Source organism: Taudactylus pleione, unplaced genomic scaffold, assembly GCF_031769625.1.
Source record: "Taudactylus pleione unplaced genomic scaffold, aTauple2 ptg000262l, whole genome shotgun sequence".
NCBI classification, from domain to species: Eukaryota; Metazoa; Chordata; class Amphibia; order Anura; family Myobatrachidae; genus Taudactylus; species Taudactylus pleione.
In genome coordinates, this window is record NW_028284664.1 from 1,415,183 (window position 1) to 1,433,252 (window position 18,070).

General features: G+C 45.8%; 1 protein-coding gene across 2 annotated transcripts in view; it reads left to right on the forward strand.

The window, feature by feature from the left end:
* The window catches only part of EPHA6 (EPH receptor A6), an 888,766-nt gene that overhangs the window by 637,965 nt on the left and 232,731 nt on the right, over positions 1–18,070 (forward strand). For both annotated transcript variants that reach the window (XM_088481055.1, XM_088481056.1), the window contains exon 8: positions 1,220–1,328. In XM_088481055.1, coding sequence (XP_088337181.1) covers positions 1,220–1,328 — 109 coding nt within the window. The remainder of the gene's footprint in view (positions 1–1,219; positions 1,329–18,070) is intronic.

Genomic DNA, 18,070 nt, shown 5'->3' on the forward strand with positions numbered 1-18,070 from the left:
TAGATATGAGATAGATAGATAGATAGATAGATAGATAGATAGATAGATATGAAGGTGATAGATAGATAGATAGATAGATAGATAGATATGAAGGTGATAGATAGATAGATAGATAGATAGATAGATAGATAGATAGATAGATAGATAGATATGAAGGTGATAGATAGATATGAAGGTGATAGACAGATAGATAGATAGATAGATAGATATGAAGGAGATAGATAGATAGATAGATAGATAGATATGAAGGAGATAGATAGACAGATAGATATCAGATATATAGATAGATATGAGATAGATAGATAGATAGATAGATAGATAGATAGATAGATAGATAGATAGATAGATAGATATGAGATAGATAGATTTAAAGTTGTGTATTCGCATGTATTACCGTACTGAATAATATATATACTGTATCAGTACTTGCTGGATGGCATTGCAGAAAATGTTATAAAAAGTGTGGATTGACTGACTTACAGACATGGGCGGGACCAATAATGTCACAGTAACTCAGTTTAACTTTTTGACCAGTATCGATCCCTTCAGGATACTGGTCTAAAGATGTGGGTGGAGTTTCAACCGTCTGTAATAGAGTCAGCAACTAATTCAATTACTTTTTAACAGAGCTGCAATGGATTGTTAGGTTACTACTAGATAATGATTTATATCTGAATGTATAAGTGTTCAGGCATCCTTTACTGCAGTCAGAGTACCCATATAATGGAGATCTGGGGGTGCCGTGTGGGGGGCAGCCATTCCCCCAAGATGGTGTGCCCTTGACTCCTTGAGCATCTACACATTAGGGGTCCCATATTCACAACATGAAATGGCTACGTAAACACATGCTTGGTCAGTCCCCCCTTCCCTCCACCAGTAACTGGGTCCCAAATTGTTTTATGGCGGTCCTGTGGACAAGTACAGGTTTTTACAAGAGGGTTTTCATGCTTGTTAGAGGCTCACAAGCATATGTGCATATAGATCTAATAAGGCTACTCTTGAATTCTTAGGCATTACTAGGCATTTGGTGTCACCGGTTTCTGTTGAGTGATTTACAGAACCGTGTTAAATTGTAATCACCAGGTGCCATAAGGCAAGTTTATTAACAGTACAGTATATTTTCTATTGTGCCTTTTTTTCTGTTTGTTTTAGTTGCCTCTCCTATTTTCCATGTACATGAGACACTGTTGTTTAATGCTGCTTGTTTTGTTTGTTGCAGCTTCAGATATGGCGGCAGAACAAGGGCAGATTCTGGTAATTGCCACCGCTGCTGTCGGAGGATTTACGCTCCTGGTTATACTCACTTTGTTCTTCCTCATCACTGGCAGGTAAGTAAAACTTCCCTATATTAGAACATAAAAACACATAAAGCCCCATCTCCTACAGAAAACATTGTCGATCTGCAAAGCGTCTATATTGTGCCTAGACATAGCATAAGTGTTCTGCATATAATACTGCATATTAGTAAATTTAAAACTATTGATCAGATTCACTTGCTGTTGATCTCCAACTGCTATATCGGTTTATACAGCCAAAAATGTGCAATATGTACAACTTAAAATTATGTATATATCTCTATTGTTCCATTTAAATAATGTAAAAATAATAAAATATAAATAAATCAGGTTTCAGTAATTTTTATTATGGTCAGTGTCGCCTAGACTATATGGCCCTGATGCAGAGCCGGACGCTCTGACCAGAGCGCTCGCTCTGAATCAGGGCCCACCTGCATAATTATGGAGCGTCCTCCTGGATGCTCGTATAGCTGTGGGTCACCACCCACAGCCTATACGAGCGTGCAGGTTGATGGTCGCGATGGTCTTGACCATCGCGACCATCGCCACTGCGTGCCGTAGCCTGCGGTTGAGTTTCTCAACCGCAAGGCCCGGAGTGATTTTGGCTCTATCAGAGCCAAAATCACTCCCACTGACATCTAGTGATGTCAGTGGGCCGGCTTCTGACGGTAGGCGTTCCCTTGGGAACGCCCCTGTCTGGGAGGCACGCCCCCGGCACGCCCACCAAAGGGGGCGTGCTGTCAATCAACATCGACAGCACGCCCCCTTTGATCAGACACAACGAGCGAAGGAAAGTCCTTAGCTCGTTGCGTCTCGCGCATGCGCACGACGGAGCTCCCTCCGTCGTGCGCATGCTCAGTGCACACCATCGACTCACTTGCGAGCGGACAGCCGCTCGCGAGTGGGTCTGAATCAGGCCCTATGTCTGGAATGGGTTCTGGGGGACTTGCAGGAGGGGACGTGGTTATGCCCCCTTATTATATTTACAGTTATAGCCCCTGCACCGGGGGTCATGATCGCGGCATAACAAGGGGGGTGGTTACGTCTCCCCTGCACTCCCAGGTCCCTATAGAGGTAGGAGCCCAGGTAATCCATACCCACTCCCCACTCCGCTCTTGGCAATCCTGATTGCGCTTGATAATGCCAACCATTGAAACCAGTAGTCTCTTCCTGATTATAGTAATAGAATAATAAATATCTGAGTCAATGTTAAATTAAAATCTATGGTACATTTTTCATACTGTTTAAAGTGAATGTGATCAATTTAGTGATTTGATTAATAGTTGTTTAAATTACTGTTTTGCTAAATAACAGAAATACATTTTGACATGGGAATATTTAATACATTTGTTTTAATCTTTACTGCGTACTAAGGGCCTGATGCAGCAGCAGAGGCAATGGCGATTACGGACGCAGATCAAGCGATTGTGTGCCATCGTGCATGCATATATGCTGCGCTGCTTGTGTGCAGCGCTCGCACTGCGATTACGGACACACAGAGGAATCCGTCGCAGAGTGAGCGACAGGCTGTCAGCATTTGGGGGCAATCGGAAAAACGTAGCAGTGTCTGTCTGTTTGAACGCTGTTTCATGGGCGTGCATAAATTAGCCACTACGATTGCATACGTAACCTGGCTGCTCTCTGCTTGCGAGGAGACTTGCAGAGTTTGCGGCTGGTAATGATGTTTGCACAGAAGATAGACATCGGACCGATATAAAGAGCAGCAGTGGGCATCTCTATGCCGCCTGAGCTATGACAGGCATTTGCATATTTTTGCAGCTGCGTTCCGTGCGTCCTCTGCTAAACCAGGCCCTATGTCTGAGAAAGCATAAAACATTTCTTACTTTTCCAAAAGTCATATATTGCAGTTATTTCCCTTTATGTCCTCACTCTGCTGCCTTCCTATTTTCATCATTTCATTCTGTTTTTGTCAAAGGTGAAGTGCCATCATGATGATTTAATTAGCAGACTGTTATTTCTTGCTTTGCATACTAATTACCAAAAATAAGTGCCTGAAATGATTAGCATGGAACTCATTTACAAGAAGTAGTATTTCACTGTTATAAAATGTCAGCCATTGATTGTGGGAGAGAAACATATTCTCTGTAAATGGACCAAAGAGGAACTGTAGCCATAGTCCTTTCTGTGCTAAAGGGCATTCAACAAGTTTTAAGGTTGAAAGGGATGACATTCTTTATTTTAATCACGCTAATTAACCTGAATTTTGTGCTGTGACTTCTAATGATTCTTAATTATTTATATTTTTTTTTATCTTGTTGCAAATATATGATACATGCAGAAGTCTCATTAAAACTTGAAAAATAGCAATTTTAGTCGACTGATACAGCCTCTCCCGTCAGTGCAATAAAAAAATGAATTATTGCACGTATGGAATGTGAGATGGAAGATTTAGATAAAGGACGTTATTGACAATGATGCTGGGTTAGCACAGCTATAACTGACGTGTCACAGATACAGCCTTCTGGGATATTTAAATAGATCCAAGCATAGAGCTAGGTAGACTGTGCATTTGGCAGGTGGAGGCGGTGGCTTTATTACCTGCTTAACACATATGAACATACTGTTTTACTTTCATCAAAGTTCATTAATAAACTGCAGGAATTAAAGAGATTATTTCATAGGAGGTTACCCGGGTTGCATTATTATAGTACATAACAAGACTATAGAATGTTCTCTGAAATAGTGGCACGGCCATGGGAGTAAATATGGAGACCAGCTCCCCGTGTAGCTGCCACCATAATGACTCTGGATCCTGCTCCACTTTCTATCTGCTCAGAGTGCTGCACTCAGATGAGAATAGCGCTTCCACAGTCAACAGTGAGGGTAAGATGCCCTTTGCAGTGTGACTACTGGCTGTGCAGGGCATTAGAAGCCATGGAATGCTACACATGCAAGCAACCCTGCCTATGACCCCATTTCTTTTACTGTATCTCTCCTTTGAAGCTGTTACTTGCTGTGTTCATGACTGGATAATTGCAAGCAGTTTTTTAAAGGGTCCATCAGCCTTGTCATACATTTAGATTGCTTGATTGTGTTACAATACACTGATGTTCATGCTCTTGCCAATCTTTCAGTCAGTGATTATTAGTTATGTGTCATACCTCCCAACTGTCCTGATGTCAGTATGATAATCCACATTAAAATGCACTGACTCTCTACCCTACGATTTGGATGTTCTTCCCTATTAACAGCGATGGTGGATGGGTTGGGTGGTCTTCCTATACAGACATTGGAGGCAGGTGACTCCAGTGCATACAGCATTCAAATGGTATTTTTGCTAAAAATGCTGACCGAGAGTATGGCGACGACCACTTTGACATGATCACACCCCCAGAGCCACGCCCTTGTCTCTATTAAAATCTGCCAATATGTTACCGGACCTTGGAGAGAGTAGGCCAGTCTCCCGCATGCCGCTCACCTCCACTCACAGTCTCATACTTCGTGAGTGAAGTGGGCGGTCCAGGCGGATTGATAACATGATTCACGTTGATGCTAATCTGCAATTCATACACCATCATCTAAGAATGTGCAAGCATTCACTTATCTAATCCCTCTAATCCGTGAGCTGCAGGGTTTGGCTAGAAGTCACAGGTAAACTCCCATAGCTCAGATTTACATGTGCTGCAATACTCATATGTAATGTGATTCGTAGGATTCAGTCACTTGAACTAGGGAAGATCTTTTCATGCTTACATTCTCCATCTTATTGTGACGCCATTTGTCTTAACTGCAATAGCATTTCTGACTGTTTTGGTACAAAACAAAGGTCTACACCATAGTGAAATAAAAATAGAACATGATTTAGCTTTGACTATTAGCATCAGTGATATAACATACGAGTAAAGCAAACAATATAGCTAATTCCCATGGTGAATACTAACTTATTTACCCTTCTCTATCAACTGTGAAACCGGGCGGGGTGGTTGGGTTGCGGGACTAGCAAAAGAGCAAAGTAGGGGGGGCGAAGCAATGGATAGAGCAAGTTGCAGTAAGGGGTGACATAGAGACTGGTCAGATGGTAATGGAAAAAGATGTGCAAGTGAACAGGATGGGGCGGGCAGGGCTAAATGAGGGTAGATGGCCATGGCAGCTTACAATCTAATGGGGACAGGCTGACAGAAGGATACACAGAGTGAGAGTAGAGGTGCAGAATAAATCGGGCAGGTGACTAGTAGGCTTTGATGAACAGATGAGTTTTCATTGAGCGTAGGAAGCATTGCGGCTAATGAGTTCTAAAGGTGGAGGGGCAGCTTGGGAGAAGTCTTGGAGGTGGCAGTGATCATAGGACATTAACAGCTGTTAAGCAGGGGATGTTGGCTGAGCAGAGAGGGCAGAAGGGAGCGTGGAAACAATATGATGATAGTGCAACAAAGACTCGGGGGCTGGCAGAGTTGGGTGTATGCACTTTCGTACTGTGCATGCCCACATAGAAAGGTGTATGCAGTCTATGGCTGTATGCAGGTTTGGTATTTATTCCTCCTTATGCTTGGAGAAACAGAACGGGGAAGGGAAGGGGTGTACAAGTTTGGAACAAGCACAGTTAAGGTGCATTCACAATTGGCAAATGAATTCAGACTCGCATGCAATGTATCTCAGTAACTATATCCTTGGTGACAACAACTGCTGCAGAACTTAGGGAACAAGTCTCCTGGCTCTGTTTCTAGTATAAGGTGGATGAAAACACCAGCTACACATTACTGGACATAGCAGTCGGATAACCACAAGCCAATGCTTTCCTACTCTCCCAGTACATCCGGAAGACTCCTGAATCTCGGGTGGCTCTCCCAGATGCCCAGAGTAGTAGGCAAGTCTCCCCGATGCATCCCAAGTAAAGTGGGTGGTCTGTGCAGCTCAATGAAACCACTTGCTTGCAGCACCCTATCAGGGGGGAGGGGGTCTTAGCCCAACACAATAAAATCACATTCTTCTCAGGAACCAGTAAGGGAAGGATGTACAGGTTTTCCCTTAAAATAAGAGCAAAAACATATTACATTCAGAAAATATTGCCTTTGTATATTTTATTTTATTTTAGGACTGGAGTAAATATTTTGTGCACATGACCACTAGATAAGTGTTAGGTGTCTTTTGTAGCCGCCTATAATTGCTGTACTCACAAATCCAAAGATTAGGTCAGTAGTTATTGGCTTAACATGCACAGGTATGCTAGCTATATGGGCAACATTAGTCTTCCCCTGTGACAAATCTAGGATACCTATGAGGGAACTGCCGCCAAAATAACACTTTGCCTGACCTTTCACATGTTTACTAGGCCAGATAGAAACGCAAATAAACTGATTTGTAATAACAATTACTTACATAGTAATAGAATAGTAATGAGGTCACTTGTATCCCTTCCTCCTTTATTGGAATCATGGTAACACTAGAACAGTGTTTTTTTAACATATATACGTAGCATTCCCAAATAATAAAGGCCCCTCTATCCACTAAACAGGATGTGCTAATGCATTTGCTGTCCATATAAAGGAGCAAGAGAGTTGACTAGAGCAGGTGAGACCTATACCGGAGGGTTTCGGGGCAGACATTAAAATCAAGGAGATCAGATAAGGGACATGGTAGACAAGCTAAGAATTTGCATTGTGGACTAGATGTCTTTGTGCATCAGTTATTGACATGATTGTTCTACTGCTGAATGTCAGTGACTTCTCCATCACTACAAGAATTGTAATACCTCCTGGATCACGGGGGCTTGATGACACTATCCTCAGCTAATTGCACCATCATGCCCCCTTCTACTCGATGCCTCAAAACGCAGCAGTATGCCCCCTCACTACTACCTAGGGGATGTAGTTAATATACCTACATGCGGCATCCTGGCTGACAAAATCCCGGCGCCGTAATGCCTTACCAGGCCAGAAGACTAGCACCGGAATACCAACAGTAGGTGACATGCCAACACCGGAATCCCAACAGCCAGGATGACGAACGTATGTAGAGCGAGCTTTTTATATCTTAGCCGCGGGAGGGAGAGATAAGTTTAGCTGTCAGGGGGGGTTAAGGTTAGGTTTGAGGAGGAGGAGGTTAGGGTTAGGTACCCCCAGGGGTGGGTTAAGGTTAGGCACCTCTGGGGGGAGGGAGGTTTAGGTTTAGATACTAATGGGAGAGGGTTAGGTTTAGGCAGCAAGCGGGCAGGGTTAGGTATAGGTACGATCAGGGAAGGTTAGGGTTCGAATAGGGTGGGGGGAAGGTTAGTGTTAGGATGTAGGAACAGAGGGTTAGGGGGAGAAGGGGGAGGGTAACTATACTTACCTGACCCTTCTCGGGATCCTGAGCATCGGGATGCCGCTGTCGGTATATTGACAGCAGGCTTCCCGACTGCCAGGATTCCATACCCATTCCCTACCTAGGGATGGTCGATTGGAGAGCTCCTATTTATCTTTTAGGTTGTTATTAGAAAATTTATACATGCGCACTGGGGGCCCTCTTCGTTGACAGAACACCCCTCTAACAGTGCAAGCAGTGCAAAGAGGGTAATTACAGATCCAGTCGATATATCACATGGACTCTATCGATAGAAAATCTGACCAAGAGCACTAAGGAGTAGATTTACTAAAGCTTCTAAAACAGACAAGAGCTGGTGTTGCCCATAGCAACCAATCAGATTCTGTCTACCATTTTTTAGAATGCAACACAGAAATGTTAGCTAGAATCTGATTGGTTGTTATGGGCAACACCTCCACTTGTCTATTTTGGAAGCTTTAGTAAATCTACCCTAAATATTGATGCTCGCGATACATACAGTATATATTCTCGATGCTCAACCCTAAAGCTACCTCCCCTCCAGGATCTCCTGGAGAGGAAGATTTCGAAGTACAGTAGACCAGTGAGGTTATTTCACTTGTTCCTAGTAAATGGCTAAACTGCCTTTCATGAATAGTGCTTGAGCCTACACTTGTGGCTGCCGCACTATCTATGTGTATGGTGTACTTTAACTGGGGATAAATGTGGACCTCTTAATGTGTTGGCTGTTGTGCACTGAATAAATAATCATGAAGCAGAGAAGGTGAATAATTACGAGGTAGGTAGTGCATTGTAGCAGATGTTTGTAAGAGTCAATGCACCTTTAATGGTGCAGATAACATCCAGTGTTTCATTGCCATTTCCTCAGAATCCAATTAGCTATAGTTCCTTCAATATTTATAGTGAATGGGGAAGAATCTTATGTCTTCATTTTCCTGAACGCACTGACTGAAGGACCTGTAGCATGTCGTAGCTAATCACATATGATGAGACCACATTAGGTATTTTTACCCTTGTGATTCCAGCTTGCTTTCCTTCAAGGCTGGAAAACATACATCATGAGAGAATTCTACAGCTCATTTCACATCAGTGAGGCTAATCTATTCTCATACAACAATTAACCATAGAGGCACAAGCATGCTCTTTCCATCTAGGTGCTGAGTTTGTGCAATCTATCAATGTGCTCCATCTGTAACACTATTGTTCTTATTTTACAGTGCGTACCTTTACTACTTGTATTTATAACTTGCAGATTATAGGCTTGCTAAAGCACTGCGTAATCTCAGAGACTTCTCAAATGTGTATATTGAAATACTGATGTTTCGATGATAAGATTTAAATTAGAAGCCAGAGAAAATGGATTTGTTTTAATTTTTAACTTTTTAACACCAACTTTTCTAAAGCAACCAAATTCTTGCAAGACATTTTCTTACTAGATCTGCCTTCTGCCCCGGGACACAAGTTTTCTCCGCTGTCTATTGCAAAGCCATACATCGCGCTTTTGTCAGGGTAGTCCCATTTATTGAAGACTGACCCATGGTCCAGCAATGGTAAGGATGGGATACATACGTTACACAAGACTGTCTTTATGTGGACATTGACTATGTCAAAATAAGAATGCTAGAGCCACGTTACCGACACAGTTGTACTGTTACTTATAGCATTTTAACTGTCCGAGCATTCTATCTTTAAACATGCTGTTAAAGTTAAAGTTAGAATGGCCGCACTTAAAGATCTATGTATTAATACTTGCAGAACTGCCGCAATTAATAAGGAGCTATATCACAGTGGATATTTTCATTTTTCTTAAAACTATCCCTGCTATGTACTAAGGGAAACTCGCAGGGACATCAGTTGTGGTAACCGCTGTCCCTGCAAGTTATATCCACGGCATTTTGTTGAAGTCTTTAACACGCGCACAGTGTCAGTGTTTGCGCAATCAGAAGATCTCTCTCCTGCTTGAAACCCTCCATAAGCTTAAACCTGTTTGGTACATAGGGGTCAGAGTGTAGTCCCTATAATAATAATGGGAACTGCGATCTGCAGTGCTAATTAGCACTGAAACGAAGATTTCTGTGAAATCTCCTACAATGGGGCATATTCAATTGGGGATGAGGTTTATCAAGGAAATAACCTAGCGCCCAATTTTGGATTACCGCGATAATGCGTGCTGCCGATACCCGTGGTAGACAATAAAAAAAAAGTGGTTGCGGGGTTTTCAGACCTGAAATCCCACGCCTTGTAAAAAAAAAAAAAAACACCTGCCCGGGGGTCTACGATGGTCTCCGTGGCTCCCGGTGGCCTCCCCTCCATCTTCTCACAGTGGATGGGGCTGCTGGAAGTCCCGGAGGCTGCTGGGAGGCTGCAGGTGCTGCAGGAAGGCACAAGGGCTGCTTGGTGAAGTAGTTCTCCCAGCACTTGTTACAGGGCGGGGGGCCTACTTACACTTGGGTCATACACACACCGAGGGTCACACACTCATGCACACACACACTGCTGCAGGAGACCGGGTCCCGAAGTTGGAGGGAGAAGACAGCTCTTTGGAAGGTGAGTATTACTAACTAATTAAGTTAATTGGAACGTACCAATTGCTTAATTAGTCATTAGGAGTGCCGCCGGGGTCCCAGAGCGTTTCCCAACCATTATTCCTAATATTATGAATTTTAGGAAAAATTGGTCGTGCTTTGGAGGTGTGCAAAAAAAACCTCCCGGCACTCAAATAATCAAAAACCCCGCTCCTAATTGAGTAGCAAAAATCCCGTACCTGCAGGCAAAACCTGGCGGGTGCGGGATTTTTACTATTCTCGCCCCCCAAATGAATATGCCCCATTGTGCAATTAGTACATAACAACAATTCATAAAATTATACAGAAACTGCAGTTTCTACATAATTGAATGAAAAAAGCTTGGTAAATAGCCCCCATAGTCACTGTCGACATAGTGATTGTCAAAAAAATGACTAGATACAATAACAACATTTGTCCCATTCTGTGGAGGTGTAGCACTGCCATGCACTGTGGTGGCAGGTATCCACAGGGATATGGCCACTCCTTCAGTGAGCATTGGCCACGGACCCCCCTCCCCCATCGCACTGCTGAGACCTCCAGTTTTGGGAGATATAGCTTAACAACTCCCTTATTGTATAGGCCTTCTTCTGAATTGACCTAAAAGTGTCAGATTTTATATACTATATTTAACTTGATTTAAAATTTAGCTTGTATAGGATGTGAAAAATATTTTACATTTAGGAAAATTTAATCTGTTGGCCATTTCTCTCTCGTACTTTCTTGCTTTTCATTTATCTGTATTTCCTGTTTAATAGCAGTGACATGCTGGGGAGGCACTGGCTAGTATCAGAGCCTAATTTACAGATAAATATATGAACCTGAGGGTTCATGTGGGCATTATACAGCGCTGCAGCAGTATATACTGTAGTGCTGGAAATTTGGTGTGTTTTGATCAGGGATGTGCGGAAATGGTAGACAGGGGAGGCAGTGCCTCACCTGCCATACACTTTTTACTCCAGCGTTTTGATTTTAAAAATGATTAGAATAATACATAGATATTTATAATTTCTACTTCAGGGTCCATAGGGTATCCACAGGATACCTTGGGGTATAGGTGATGACGTCAGTCTTCAGGCACCACAGAGTTAAAGTTTTCAGCCTCCCAGGATGCATCTGGGTCCCTCTCCTATACCCCGCCCCCGGGCCAAGGCATCTCAGTTTCGTTGGTGCCTGGCCGGAGTCGGAGGCACTGTGCAGAGGGGGGCTATGAAGAGCCCCTGAAGTTTCTTTTAAAGGCAGCGCTGGCTGCACATCTGGGAGTACAGCATGGACAGTCAGTACTGACGTCCATGCCGTCTCCCTTACACCCCGCCGGTACCAGAACGCCGTTACTGATCCGGGGATGCTGGTATACATCTGGGGTCACGGCTAGCGGTGCCCCCAGATGTCTTGGACCATGGCCGGATCCCAGGGGATAGCAGGTAAACAGCGGGGTCCCGCGGTGGGTCCCCGCTGGTCACATGGTCCTGAGTCCCCAGGCAGGGGGCTCCCTGGGGACTGGCTGCAGCATGGAGCCAGACGACCAACCTGCGCTTCCACTACCCCCTGGGACAGCGGGCCGCTGCTGAGCGGCATGCGCTGCGGCGTCCCAGGGGTTAAATGCATGCCAGGGGAGCGCGCTTTCCCTGTCTCACAGCCGGCGCCTCCCCTGCTGCACACAGCCTCTCTGCTCTTTCTGATTGGCCATAGTGTGTCAGCGCTCCTCCCCCAGGCCGGCCTCCTTCATCCTCTGCTCCTCGGTGGCCATCTTTGAAGCATGGTGAACGCTGCTGGAAGCCTGTGAGCGGTGGCATTGCGGTCTGGGTCCCCCAGCATACCTCTCCTCTGTTTGTCACAGGTCAGTGTATGCAGCGCTGAGTCCTACCAGCCTGAGGGTCCGAGTAGTTGAGAACCAGCGCTAATAGTGCAGGGATTTGTTTCTTCTGCATTGTATGTGACTAATCTGCTAGCCTGCTGTCTGTACTTTCACTTTCTACTGTCAGCCTTATTACTGTCCCTGATCTTGCTCTGCTCAAAGCCCTTGCGGTGCGCGTGTGCAGGGTGTTATTCGCACTATACCAATACGTATAGGTGTGAGTGTCACATACTTACCATCATGTCTGAGACTGACTTTCCTCTCCAGGTCATGTGTACTAAATGTAAGGTACCAATAGCGGAGGGGGAGGGTAACGTGGAGGGGTTATGTCCCCAGTGCATGGCACTGTCACGACCGATTATGGTCATGGTCCCGGTACAGGAACCTCCCTGGGCTTGTTTCGCTAAGGCGCTTACAACCCTTGTGGGCCAGCTAGCTCCGCCACCTGCGTTTACCCAGACGGGTTTGTCCCAGCGGTCAGTGGTGTCGTCACCCATGCGGGAGTTCCCGAGACAATTGATGGTACCCCACAGTCTCCCTGTTCCTTCCCAGGTTTCTCCAGAGCCTGCGTGGGTTAATACTCTAACTACATCGGTTCAGCATTTGTCCGATGTTTTACAGGGGCAGTCTGTGTTGCGGCCTCATAAAAGGCCGGTGGCGTCTTTAGCTGCTCCTTATGGGGATGACGATGAGACGTCAGATGATGGGGAGATTCTGGATCTATCTGACCAAGAACCTCTCCGTACCAAAGAGCCGGACGCTAAGTCCAAGGTGTATATCCCTGGTCTTATTCGAGCGGTCCGCTCGACTTTAGTTATTGAGGATATTGATCCTTTCGTGGCCACATTCATATATGCCTTTTTAAGGATATTAAGGGTGAGGCTACGGTGTTCCCTCTTTCTGATCAATTAGTGGATCATTTAGAGGAGGCGTGGAAAAATCCAGGTAAACGGTTTCAGCCCCAGAGGCACTTCGCCGTGGCTTATCCGTTTGCGGTCAATTATTTTTCTAAGTGGGAATCCCCTACGCAAGTGGATTCACATGTCACATGCCTAGTCAAAAGTGCCACGTTGCCTATGCCTTCGATGTCATCCTTGAAGGATGTCACTGACCGCAAGGTGGAGATCTGCCTCAAATCCGTTTATTCCCTTGCAGGGAAGCATCCAGACCGGCTCTGGCCGTGTGTTGGGTAGCCAGAGCTATGGAGCGCTGGGCAGATAATTTGGAGGCGTCTTTGGACTCTGACTGTTCGGCTGAACAGACCGAGTTGGTGGGCAATCTCCGAGGCTCGGCCACTTACATTAATGAAGCGGCCTTAGATATTTGTATGCTCACCTCTAGGATCTCCTCTGCAGCCGTGGCTGCTCGTCACACCTTATGGTTGCGTTCTTGGAAAGCGGACGCGGATTCCAAAAAGGGATTAGAACGTCTGGACAGGTGCTATTTGGTCCAGATCTGGACAAAATAGTAGCTACGTTGGCAGCAGCAAAATCTGCATGTCTTCCGTCTGCTACGATTCCTTCTAGTGCTGGTGGGTCGTCCTTTCGGCCTCACAGGGCCCAAGGTAGGCCTAAAGTACAGTCCTTTCCACGGCAGGCTGGGACCAAGTTATTTTCCAAGCCCAAGAAACAGGTCTGGAGTACCAGACGTCCGGCTCCTAGGTCAGATAACAAACCTGTGGCCTGGCGGTCCAGGCCTCCCTTTGGGGGACCCCAAAGTGAGGGGCGTCTGCTTCAGTTCGCCCAGTGCTGGTCGAGGACTACGACAGACACTTGGGTTCAGGAGGTGGTCTCTCACGGGTATGCCCTCTCCTTTCGGCACAGGCCTCCATCCCGGTTCTTTACCACAGGCCTTCCGCTAGACCGGAGCAAAGCCTCGGAACTGCGGAAGGTTTTGCACACTATGCTCCAGGCTGGAGTTTCAGTGCATGTTCCAATTTCCCAAAGGGGCCTGGGTTTCTATTCCATTCTATTTTTGGTGCAGAAACCCAATGGGACTTACCGTTCAATACTCCTAAAGGCCCTCAACAAGTCCTTGAGGGTGCCTCTGTTTCGGATGGAGACCCTGCGTTCCATTATTCTGGCACTGGAACCTGGGGACTACATGGTGTCATTGGACATCCAGGACGCTTACCTGCATGTCCCTATTCTTTTGCGCCATCAGCAGTTCCTCAGATTGGCAATCTGCAACGAACATTTCCAGTTCCGGGCACTGCCTTTTGGCCTGGTGACTGCTCCACGGGTATTCACCAAGGTCATGGCGGTCATGGCGGCTCTCCTGCGGACGCAGGGAGTCCGACTGTTGCCTTATCTGGACAACCTCCTGTTGATAGCGGGGTCTCCAGAACTTCTTTTACACCATCTGGATCTGACGATTGCGGTACTGCAACGTCACGGCTGGTTGACAAACTGGCAGAGGTCCACTCTCACCCCGTCTCAGAGGATCCTGCACCTCGGGGCCTTATTGGACTCCAGGCAGCAGTGGATCTTTGTGACGGAGGAAAAGATCCTTGCTTTGTAGTTGAGGGTGCGCAGTTGTCTGCAGTGTCGTCGAGTGTCGATACACTCGGCAATGAGGTTATTGGGCTCAATGGTGTCGGTATTCGACATGGTGGAGTATGCCCAATTTCTCTCCAGACCTCTGCTGCTATTGATCTGGTCCTGATGGAATGGATTGCCTCAGTGTCTCAAGTCCCAGACGATGGGGCTCACTCCGGACGTTCGCCTGTCTCTAACCTGGTGTTTGCAGATGACCCACCTCAATCTCCCAGCATTATCAGCAGTGTTCATCCCGGGAGTCCTCAACTGGGAAGCGGATTTTCTCAGCAGGCAGGACGTGCATCCGGGAGAGTGGTCGTTACACCAGGATGTCTTTCAGCGTCTGGTGGACAAGAGGGGTCTTCCAGAGATAGACCTCATGGCTTCCCGGCACAACAACAAGTTGCCGGTGTATGGGTCTCGAACAAGAAACGAAAAGGCGTCTCTGGTGTATGCCCTGTCCGTCCAGTAGACGTTCCAGTTTGCCTACCTTTTCCCTCTGTTTTCCCTTCTTCCGCGGGTAATACGGAAATTCAAATCAAGAAGGAGGTACGCTACTGTTGATAGCTCCCGAGTGGCCCAGACGGCACTGGTTCTCCGACCTCCAGAGTCTGTCAGTAGACATTCCTCTGAGGTTACCATTATGACCGAATCTGCTGTCACAGGGTCCTTGTCTTCACCCGGACCTGACTCGGTGTGGCTGTTGAAACGGTCATGCTAAGGTCCAGAGGGTTTTTCTGGCTCCGTGGTGCAAACCATACTAAGAGCTCGTAAACCTTCCTCGGCAAGAATCTACCATCGTGTTTGGCATACTTTCTTCCGGTGGTGTAGACCTAGAGGGTATTCCCTTAGGGAGTTCCGCCTGTCTAGGGTGTTGGCTTTCCTACAGGCTGGACTGGATCATGGGCTTCGCCTGGCTTCTCTGAAAGTGCAGGTGTCTGCCCTGTCAGTCTGGTTTCATCGTAGGATTCCTGCGCTCTCTCATGTGCACACCTTTATGCGAGGTGTTCTTCGAATTCAGCCACCTTTTGTTCCACTGGTGGCGCCTTGGAATTGGGCTGTGGTCCTGAGAGTTTTCCAGGGACCGCCGTTTGAACCACTGGACTCAGTGGACTTTAAATAGCTTACAGCTAAAACCATATTCCTTCTGGCCATTGCCTCGGCCAGAAGGGTTTCGGATTTAGGGGTTCTCTTGTAGACCCCCTTTTCTGATTTTTCATAGGAATAGAGCGGTGCTTCGCACTCGTCCGGGATTCCTTCCCGAAGTGGTATCCAGTTTTCACATCAATGAAGAAATTGTTGTGCCGGCTTTCAATTCACCTGGACTTTCAGTGGGTGACACCACTTGGGATGTTGTGCGGGCATTGAGAATTTATGTTGACCGCACTTCTTCTTTTAGGAAGTCGGACGCCTTGTTTGTCCTCTATGGCTTCCGTAAAAAGGGTTGGCCTGCTTCAAAGTAGACTTTGGCAGGCTGGATTCGTATGGCAATTTCAGAAGCTTATCTTCATGAAGGTCTTCCAGTTCCCTCCTTGGTGAGGGCTCATTCCACTAGGTCTGTGGGTCCTTCGTGGGCAGCTAGACGTGGTGCCTCTGCAGTTCAGTTCTGCAAGGCTGCTACGTAGTCTTCTGTCCATACCTTTGTGAGGTATTACGCTTTTGACACCTTTGCCTCTCAGGATGCTTCCTTCGGGCGGCGGATTCTCCTCTCAGCACAGGAGCGTCCCCACCCTTAAAGGATACTGCTTTGGGACATCCCCAAGGTATCCTGTGGATACCCTATGGACCCTGAAGTAGAAAATATGAGATATGGTAAGAACTTACCCTTGTTATCTCTATTTCTACGAAGTCCATAGGGTTCCACAGGACTCCCGCCCTGTCGCACCTGTACTGCAGATGGGCTTTATTCTGGTCACCAGTTTTTCCGTCTCCCTATGGTGAGAATGTGATTCTTGTGAGTGTCCAGATTTTTTTCTTCTTTCTCTTTCTTCTCCTCCTCCGGCCTATGGCTTGTGACGTAACTGAGATGCCTTGGCCCGGGGGCGGGGTATAGGAGAGGGACCCAGATGCATCCTGGGAGGCTGAAAACTTTAACTCTGTGGTGCCTGAAGACTGACGTCATCACCTATACCCCAAGGTATCCTGTGGAACCCTATGGACTTCGTAGAAATAGAGATAACAAGGGTAAGTTCTTACCATATCTCATATTATTTTCATTCAATTTTTCTTATAATTTCTATAGTCAAAACTGTGGAGTATACCTAAGTATGACAGGATAGGCTCTGCCTCACCTGACCGCACATCACTGTTAATAGTTTAGAACAGTGACAGGGACCATGTTCGGCAGCCCTCTAACCTTGATAAGGGCACCACATTACCTCTAATCTCATTAATAAGTTATAGCAATAGATTTAATGAAAGAGACCTCTATCTGTAATAAAATATCAGGTATGTCAAACAAATGTTAAATGCAGGCTTACCGTCTCTCCAGCAATGTCCGGAAGGCTCCCGAAAATCAGGGGAAGCTCGTGGCCCCCCGCAAGAGAGGGCAAGTCTCCCGGTTTGGGGGACACCGGAGAAAACTCTCTTACACACTTCTGCTACATAGAGGCGGAAAGCCGTGATCGGTTTTCGCCTGTTTCCGAAGTATCGCCCTATTCAATTCCAGGACGTTTTCGCCTAGGCGAAAACTCCATAGGCAACAACAGGCAAAAAGTTTATCCACCAAATGGCAGGAGAAAAGAAGTGCAAAATCCCTATTTTCAAGTAAAAAAGTGGGGACTTGGTTCAGAATCCTTTGGGCACCCTTCCTAATGATTAATTAGGCAAAAACATTTAAACAATTTCTAAATACCCCCTAAAAAAGCCATGTAATTTTTGGGGTGAAAATGCAAAAAGTATTTGATAATTGGGCTAAAGTACTAGGATAGGTATTTTGGCGGGCTCTATGGATGGGTCAGGTGTTTTTAGGATTGCAGGAGGCTGCAGCAAGTGTATTTAAAAAAAAATATTCTGCACTTTACAAACCCCAAAATATACTAGTTACCATTTACATGTACCCCCAATTTGACTACAGCAATTATTTATTATTTAATATCAATTTTCCACACTTATGTAAATATGCATATAACAGACCTTTAACCACTTGCCTGGCACGGTCGTATCAGATACGACCATACCAGACTGGGCTTTCCCTGACATGGTCGTATCCTTCTGGTCCCTCTACACCCGTGGCTCCCTGCCGCTGCGGCTCCGGAGAAACTTAGAACAGAAGAAGCAGCAGCTGCTGTTATGTACACTACCTGGGCAGCCCAGTGGCGCCCCCATCCACTCCGTCTTCCAACCTCAGCTCCGCCTCCCCATATGTCCCGATCACTGCTGGCCACAGTGATCAGGCAATATGTAAAATATAATAATATAGACTATATATACTGTGTATGTATGTATATATATATATATATATATATATATATGTACAGTATGTATATATGTACATATATATATATATGTGTGTGTGTATATATATATATATATATA